Source organism: Helobdella robusta (genome assembly GCF_000326865.2).
Source record: "Helobdella robusta unplaced genomic scaffold HELROscaffold_2, whole genome shotgun sequence".
NCBI lineage: Eukaryota > Metazoa > Annelida > Clitellata > Rhynchobdellida > Glossiphoniidae > Helobdella > Helobdella robusta.
In genome coordinates this window covers 4,556,785-4,566,766 of record NW_008704083.1, presented here as the reverse complement: position 1 = coordinate 4,566,766, position 9,982 = coordinate 4,556,785, and the positions used below count along the sequence as shown (strand labels likewise).

Here is a 9,982-nt window from a genome sequence, read left to right as displayed (position 1 = left end):
AGCAGTATCGAGGATGAAAGAATTTTTTATAATTTTGTGACAGTGCCGATCACATTCAGCTTACTAAATTTTGTTTTTTGTTTAAAAAATCTCTTCCGACACACATTAGTGATACAAAAATACAAACACACACACGATTAAAAACAATACAATGATTTAGTCTAATTTAGTCTGTTCTCGTTTTTTTATAACTTTTCAAAAGTTCAATGAACTAACTTGTTGACAAAATTCTGGCTACAGCCAATGTCAAATTACTTATGAATACAAACACAAACACACGTACACGCACATACATTCAATTACGTCGTTCTACAAAAACTCTCAGTCACAACATCACATCACACATCATACATCACACGTTAACATTTCCAGACATGCCGACACGCACAGCACCTATACATGATACATACACGCACAAATACTAGCACACGCATGCATACACTTTCATAAAAACATGCAAACAAACACACACAGAAACATACACAAGCAGATAGTGAAACTTACGAACGTAAGCACACAAATATATACACACATAGTTAAACACATGTTCTAAAATACTTTTAAGTAAATTATTTATTATTTCATTCATGTAACACCTGCTCCTGGCAAACATTAATTTCAAATTTCCTCCTAATTTTTATTCAACGGTTTTGATGAAATATAAAAAAATTTGTTAAACAAAAAAATTGTAAACCCCAAAAAACATCCAACAAAGAATGATTACATCATTACCAACTCGACACGTTAATACTAACTTTAATATCAATGAAGAACAAAGAAATTACAACAACAATGATGAAGAATACGACACCAACTAAGTAACTCATTTTGCTAAAATCTAATTTTGTTTTGTTTGAAGAAACTATGTAACCCAAACTTGCACCGAAGATGTTTTGTGAAAAATCAAAATAAGACTTATCTGCATGGTGAATTTGGATAGCAACAGCTTTATTAATTTGGATAATAATTCTATTTTCAATGAATTGAACAATTTTCAAAAAATTGTAGTAAGAAAATTGAAAAGACAAACTTTAAATTGATTAATGCCAACATTTCAGTAGAATTTATACAATACTATTGCATTGGCTGCCAATAAAGCAAAGAATCTTGTCCGAATTGGGGTAATTGTGTTTAAATGCCTAAATAGCCTGTCTTCCAGGTACATCTCAAATAAATGCATAAAAATTTCCTCTCTGGCAAATCACAGGCAGTTGAGGTCCTCCAGTTCAAATAAATTGTATTTACCGAAAACAAATTTGAAAACTGGTAAAAGCGATTTTGCCGTTTCAGGACCGACTTTTTAAGACTGGACTGCCAGATGAACTCCGTCAATCGGATTAACGCTCTTGGAATTTAAATGACGCCCACCTAAAGACATATTTGTTTAAATCATTGTTATGAATTATTCTATTTTATTTTATGAACATGGACTATGGAGTGCTGATGAAAATTTTTAATTATAATTGGCGCTATATAAATTTTAACAACAATAATAATAATATACAATTGGAAAAACAATTATCGCTCTCTCTTTCTCTCTTTCTCTCTCTATCTCTCTCTCTCTCTCTCTCACACACACACACACACACACACACACACACACACACACACACACACACACACACACACACACACACACAGACACACATACTTATACTCCAGCCATTAATACATTTTCGTGGACAGTGTCATTTATTGTTGTCGGCAAGTTGTTGTGGTCTCAGATTAACAGTTGATATGTATCATAAAGTTATTTTTGTTGTTGCGTATTTATTTCTGTACGTATATTCGAATGTTAAGAGCCAAATGATCAATGTTATGACAGGCAGTTGGTTTCTAGTAAGCGTACGTTGATTGATTGAATGACTGAATGATTGAATGACTGATTGATTGATGGATTGATTGATTGATTGATTGATTGAATGATTGATTGTATAATTGGTTGATGTTTCTTCTAAATACAATATGCTCTTTTCGTTTGTTAAAGCTTTGCCATTTGCTCTTTCTATTACGAGAGCTTTATTTGTTGGTTTTGATTACAATTTTTTCACAAACTGTTGATTTTGAAATATATTATTTTTTGAAAAAAATATTATGTTGGTTATGCACATTAAAAAAACGATTTTTAAGGTATTTAAAAAATGATTTTTGTTTGAATTTAAGCTGTTTATGCAAAAATTTTGAATATACAAAATTTTTGTGTAATTCTCATACTCTTGAAATTATTTTCATGAACGATCAAACTTCGACCCGGATGACGATCGATAAAAAACAACATCCGTTCAGATATTCACTGTTCGGTTCCTGCTTCTCTCCTTTCATACAGGCATGGACTATTTATTCGTAGAAGTATTTAAAATAAAAGCAAAATATATGATTGTATTTTTCTAAGAGTGTATAGAATGTATGAGTGAAAATAATATTAATTATTTTGTTTTTTTCTTTAATTTTTATATTATCCTTTTAATTAAATAAATGTTCGTTACGAAAGTAAATGCGGACCACATCTCAGAGCACTTGCTAAAAGTTAAATCTGTTTGTTCAGCTTTCTGAAGCACAGGAATTTCTTTTTTCATTTCAAAGTTTAATTAAAATATTTCTTGTTGTTTGAAAGCTGACGTTGCAGTGGTTTTTCAATTTGAAACCACTGTTTGGAGTTTTAATAAAAACTTCAATCAAGAGGACATGTATTCAATTACATAACAACACAGATGCAAGCACAATCACACACATACATACACGCCTACACACTCCTTTACAAACACAAACATTCATACATGCATAATTGCACATAAACACACATAAATACATACACACACACAGAAACCACGAACTTCCTCCACTATTAGAACGATCAATCATCCAGCATCTTGAAACGATCGTCCTGCTAACATTTTCAGAGCAGTCTCACCTACAGGATATCTTCCTGCTATCTGTTAAGTGTTTCTGCGAATGATTGAATGAATGAATGACTGACTGAATTAATGGAGAAATGAATAAACAATTGAGTGAATGAATGAGTGGATGAATGTGTGAATGAATGAATGAACGAACGAACGAACGATTGAATGAATGAATGAATGAATGAATGAATGAATGAATGAATGAATGAATGAATGAATGAATGAATGAATGAATGAATGAATGAATGAATGAATGAATGAATGAATGAATGAATGAATGAATGAATGAACGTAAACTCGCTCATGGAATCAAACAGGTTCTATACACACACACACACACCCATTCATTTTTTGCTATTGTAAATATGCCAGAAATATCTGCTTACGGTATTTTAATGTTACTTTTTAGTTTAATACTTATCTGGTTACTATGAACAGGGTTAAATGTCATCGCGTACTTACATATCTAAAAAAAATTTTTTTTTATAATTTCAAGAATGTTTGAACAATAAAAATTTGTAAAAGCAGAACAAACACAATTTTAAATTATTTATTTCAACGTCGCAAATATATTATTATATCAATTTTAAATTTTCTGAATTTTAAGTTCAGAAGCCAAGAAAGTTATTTCCAGAAAAATAGTTATTGAGAAAATTTTAATAACTTTGACAAATAAGGAAAGACAAAGCTCTATTTGTTTTCTGCTTTTAAAATATGAAAAGTTGTTTAAAATTTAAAATACGCTTTATTAATAAAATGTATAATTTAAAATTTTCGGATATTTAATTAACTTATTTGTTTCCTGAATATAAAATAAATAATATTTTTCTTCAAGTGAGATCCGATCATACGTTTGTAACTTCGTACTTGCAAAAAGTAAATAACTCACCAACAAAAAATTTAAAATTTATTATTTTTAATCAAAATATATTTTATAAAAAAAACATTATGTATAAATAAAAAATTATTCCTATAAATAAGAATGAATAAACTATTTTCTGTTGGTGGGAGAGGTTTTTCTCTTGGTTAACTTACTGCCGTACGATAGATGTTAATACCTTATAATGTGCCAATAACTTTTAAAGACAGTTTTTTATTTTGACTCAATTTTAATTAGTTAACGAAAACAAAATCATTCGTTTAGGCTTAATTTATTATTTTTATTCAAAAGTCGTAATTGAAATTTTTGATAAAGGATTATTTTGATTAAAGAGTGCTTGAATGCGGGTGGGTTGCCCAACCAATGTCTTTCTTGCGACACCACCGGTTAAAAGTAGATTCAGAATTTCACCGTTGTAAATTAAGGAAAATCAATAATAATTGAAATATTTGGACATTTGAAAAAAAAATAGGTAGCCACTGTTTTTCTTTGCCATTATAGTTCATATTATTTGTTTCACTAGAGAGAAGACATTATTATCCAGTTTGTCATTTAAAGGTTTATTTAGAAAAGCATTAAATTAATATCCATATCATGCAAAGTAAACATTAAAAAATATTAATAACTTTCATTTTACTTATATATTCATTCATACAAATTTTAGGAGTCTCTTAATTCTTTTATATAATAAACCTTTGAAAACAGACGAGTTGGTATAATTAGTTCAACCTTGATTCGCCTTAAGCAGCTATCAAAAGTGGCACACAGAGCTTGCCTTACAAAACCAATGATAGACCGATGATGAACAAGTAAAGTCTCTCCCAGGAAATTACTGCTTCCCGCTGCTTAAAAACCTTAAAAAATTATTTCCTGATAATGTCGCTTCTTTGCTCCATAAAATTTTAATCGAGTTTGATAACAATGATTAGAAACAATTTAGCTGAACGATGTGCAGCTTTTTGTTGCAGTGTCAAAATATATTTTATAAACAACATAGCAAACAAAATGTTTAGATGTTAACCAAATTGAAGTGTTAGTGTTGAAATAAGATGTGAAAATTTCATTGAAAATTTGGTTTTAACAATTAATGTTATTGCTGCCTATAAACTGCATTAACTGAATCAACAAACATTCCAATTTTTAGCCTCCAAACACAAAAAACACATGCACACATTTCTATTTTCCTAAATTATAAGAACGACATCACGTGATATGTAAACAATCGAATATATGACCCTAACCCAACCTTCTGCATCTAAACGTAATGTAAACAGAGTTCTTCTCGTTGAGTTTGTAAGTGGAAGAAAATAAATTAATGATCTGGCAAGTCCAAACAATTCCTTGGAAGGCACACACACACATACGCACATCAACACTCAGTCACATAGATTAACATTAATTTTTAAAACAGACTATATAAACAAATAAATCACTACCGTAGATTCATATGAAGAAATTTAGAAAAATGAACAAGGTTTTGTTCAATCAATTTGTTTTATTTTAACCTTTACAAGCCCGCTATACCTTCCCGACTAAGTAACTTAATGAAATTTGGAACACTCATTCAGAATGTTATTGTAAATGAATTTACAAAATTTCATAAAATTATCTCTTAAAGGTGATGAGATATATATGTGTTCCAAATATGGAACGTTAGGCTATTCTGGTTATAAAATGCTATATACATTTGTATTATATGGTTTTAAATTATTTGAAAATACCTTACGAGTTTTTGATTGTTTGTGATAAAACTAATAAATAATCAGCTGAAAAATAGTTATATTTCATTATTTATCTAATGTACACATCACCAATGACTAAAGTGCATAAGTAAAATCACAAAGTTCATGTATCCACCATGCATACAGTTCGCATCACTTCTGATGGTAGGCAACAAAACAGCGTTCATGTAAACGTTTGTTGCACTTTTCACACTGTTTTGTTGTGTTGCTTTTGCAGTAGGTGCAACGACCTTGTTTCACACTCTCCAAATAATGACTTGAACCGTCAAAACGCCATAGTCTGGAATTGGGGCTGTGTGACCTCCGAGGCGTTGTCTCTGATCTGAACACCAAGTAACAGACCGTGAACTACTTCTCGCAGAAATTGCAGATGTGAAAAACTATCTCCAACAGCGCACAGCTTACAATGCATACGCCACGAAGCAAAAACCGCAATATTGACTGCATTTAGAAATAGGTTCCACCACCACTTTTTCCCTTTTATTCGTGGTCGGTAGGCAGACAAGAGCCGATCAAGCATATCTACACCTCCCATACCAGCTGTGTAATTGGCAATCATAAGCGGTTGAGAAACTGGCTTTTTCACGTGAACCTTTTACATGTCGCTGCACTTTCTTGACTGGCTCAACACTTTCATAATTGCTTGCACAAGTGACAACACTATTATCACTCCAGCGTACCACTACGACACTGCCATCACCAGTAAATTCAAACTTGCTCTGTCGTTTTTCGGAAAGTTATTTTTGGCAGATAGCGGTGCATCGCCGTGTCGTCCTTCACGCATGGTTCCTGTTGCTTTGACTCCCAATTCTCGCAATTTTAGTAGAAGGTGAGGCGATGTAAAAAAGTTGTCAAAAAAAACATGACGTGAATCTTTGTTCTTCAGATGAGACATTAAACTTAAAACAACATGTTCCCCAAGACCAACTTCCTTTGGACGATCTGACCGACCGCAATAAATAATAGACTGCATTACAAAATTAGTCATATAAAATGTTAGTTACATTAACCTAATAAGCCTAACGTTCCAATAATGGAACATGCCAACATAAAACTTTATTACTCATGTGTAAATAATAGTCTAGTAAATCTTTTAACTTCTACATAAACTAGACTCTATACTGATAATATACTATAGCACTTACTTGAATATTGATTTTTTTTATGTGGTGAAAATTATCACAAGATCACACTACTCAATTTTACTGAAATCACCAAACTTTTAAAACAGATAAGTGAGCGATAAAATGTTTGCAAACACAAAAGATTAATTGAATATGAAAATTTATTCATTGATCTTAAAAACAGTCCATAAATTACTGCTAATTTCATAAGAAAGAAAATTATATTTAGATATAAAAACATGTTCCAAAAATGGAACGTTAGGCTGTTAAAGGTTAATATATTGTTTAGTTATAACACTTAGATGATTGTTTAATTATCAAAATAGAAGCAAAAATCGGTTTTTCAAAAAATCTGTATTCAAAAGAGGTGTTTTCATATTAGCGTTTTGTTATGACCAGACCATAGCTTTGTTTTAGGATCAACAACCGTATTATTATGTTAGCCAGTATACTCTTACAAAATCCTTGCAACCTCAACGACCTAACGCAAGTCCCATAAAATTCGATACCAATAGATCCAAGGGCGGATCCAGGAAGTTTGACTGGGGGGGGCGAAAATTTTTAAATAAATATTTTGTAATGTTGAATATATCCATTTTTGATTATAAATTTTAGAATGTAAATTAATTGAATAATATAATGTTTTATGTTTACTTTGATTTATTTATAATTTTTATTACAAATGATCAAAGGAAAATTATGAACGCACCCACGCGGCAAAATACACTTGAAAATTTTTTGAACGCTTCTTCCGTCTGATTTTCATTTTAAAAATTCAAATTTGAGTTGCGCTAGTAATAGTACTGTATAAGTATCATAATTCATAATCATATTTTCAGTTTTTTTTAGAAGATTAATTTAAATATATATGGATCGTTTTGTGAAGCAAACTAAAAGGGCACATCCACCAGGTTAGATCACCATACGATATGAATTTGTTCACTAGTAGCATAGAAATTGTTAAATAAGTGTTCAGAGTTAAGTTAAATTTAGTTTATTTTTTTAGAACTACATGAAGGCGATAGTTCCGATAATCATAATGAAAAAGTGATTGTTAAAAATGATGAATCATTTGAGCAAGTAGCTTTGCACGATAATGACGAAGATAACAAGATAAAGAATAATGAAAAAGTCTATAAACAAATGGATTTTGTACATAATAATGATATTGGACTGTATGTGGGCAGCAGTAATAAAACAATTAATGATGATATAAAATTTGAACTTCTACAAAATCCATGGAAACCAGAATTTGGCTACAAATTTCCGTGTTCAAATCATATTAAAAATGGTAAAAATGAAAAACGGTACATTTTGAAAAGTCACTTGGAAACATTTAATGCATGGTTGACATACTCGCATGTGGAACAAGGTTTATTTTGCAGGTATTGTGCTCTAATGGCTGACACCGGCGGTATTAGTCATCAAACGCCATTGCAAAAATTAGTAAAAAAACCACTTACATCATTTGCAAAATTATTAGGCAAAGATGGTGATCTCAGCTGTCATGAACAATACAGGTATCACAAAGAGTCAGTTCAGAGGGGCAATGATTTTGTCAAATCATACCAAAATTCATCATTTGAAGTTGTTAATCAACTCTATTCCGCAAGATATCAGCAAATGAAGGAAAACAGGAAAGATTGAAGCCCATAATTAAATCTATTATTTTTTTGGGAAAACAAAATATTCCTCTACGAGGACATCGAGATGACGGAAAACTTAATATAAGTACTAATGATGCAGGCGATGCTGATAATGATGATGATGAAGATGATGAAAATTTGGACAATGACATGCTTAATGAAGGGGTATATGGTACCGGTCCAGTTAGAAATGAGGGTAATTTCAGAGAACTACTTCAGTTTAGGGTCGATGCTGGAGACCATGTTCTTGAAGAACATTTAAAATCATCTAAATCAAATGCGACATACATAAGCAAAACGATTCAAAATGAAATCATAACCACAATTGGCGATATTATTACAGATACTATTGTACAGAGAGTTAAAGCAGCCAAATTTTATTCAGTTTTATTTGATGAAACAACTGATATATATGGTATTGAGCAATTGTCTTTGAGCTTACGATATGTTTACAACGGCCAGGTTAGAGAAGATTTTGTTGCATTTGTGGATTCTCTAGAGGATGCATACAAAGATATAGAATCAGAACCAAAATTAACCGGAAAAATGTTAGCCGGCTCAGTGTTACGTTTACTAAAAGCGCTAACTTTAGATCCACAGCATTGTGTTGGTTGTGGAACAGATGGATGTTCTGTCATGACATCTCAGTCATGTGGTGCAGCTGCAGAAATATCAAAAAAAGCTACATCATGTATTCATTGTGTTTGTACTAACCATGGACTGAACTTGAGTTTATCTAAAACATCCGATGTACAAGCCATAAGAAATGCAATGGGCACTATTAAGCAAACGGCTTCCTTTTTTCGCGCATCGGCCAAAAAGAAAATTAGTGCAAAGAATAATGTTTAAAAATGAAAGTCAAAATTTGAGACAAAATGTCATGCCTTTATGTGAGACACGTTGGGTTGAACGCCATGATTCGATTATCAGTTTTAGACAGTCCCTGCAATATGTTCTAGCTTCTTTAGAAAATATTGCTAATTGGCATGACAGAGAAACATCATCTAAAGCAGAGACGTTGTTATTGGCTTTAACTGATTCTGAATTTTTAATAGCTTTGTACTCAATTGCCGATCCATTAATTCTAACTAAGCCACTAAGCAAAGTTTTACAAACAGAAAATTTAGATTTGGTCGAGGCAGCTCAACATGCTAATAGAGTCATAGATAATCTTCAATCTAGAAGAGAAAATGTTGAGCAAATATTTCATGATATCTTTACGAGAGTTTCTAAAGTTGCAGAGGAACTGAATATTGAATTAAAAATGCCAAGATGTATAGAAAGACAAGTAAATCGTGCAAATATTAAAAGTAACTCATTAGAAGAATATTTCAGGATTGCTATATTTATTCCCATGCTAGATAGTATGATAACAGACATGAAATCAAAATTTGGAACAATTCAAATAGCTATAATGGGTTTGAGTCGTTTGATACCTTCAGTTTTCCTCCGAATAAGTGGTAATGCAGAACAGAATAAAACATGGTTTTTAATTGACCAAGCTGTTACGAAATATAAAAGTTTAATAACAAATTTGACCTCGTATGATGACAACACGGCCATTGAATTTGTACGCAATGAAGAAATGCTCTGGACGCAGTACTGGGTAAAGATGAATTCACAGCCCAAAACGGCCATTGAAGCTCTCGCATTGTGCAATTCCAATCTCTATCCGACAATTCACAGC

The 9,982-nt window shown here is 31.5% G+C and overlaps 1 protein-coding gene across 1 annotated transcript; it reads right to left on the bottom strand.

Moving 5' to 3' along the window:
* Positions 1 to 7,027: 7,027 nt before the first annotated feature.
* Positions 7,028 to 9,933, bottom strand: HELRODRAFT_160382 (hypothetical protein; the record flags this gene model as incomplete). Its single annotated transcript, XM_009017344.1, has 3 exons — positions 7,028 to 7,191; positions 7,359 to 7,404; positions 9,835 to 9,933. The coding sequence occupies 3 exons, from the start codon at positions 9,931 to 9,933 to the stop codon at positions 7,028 to 7,030; spliced, it is 309 nt and encodes a 102-aa protein (XP_009015592.1).
* Positions 9,934 to 9,982: the final 49 nt, after the last annotated feature.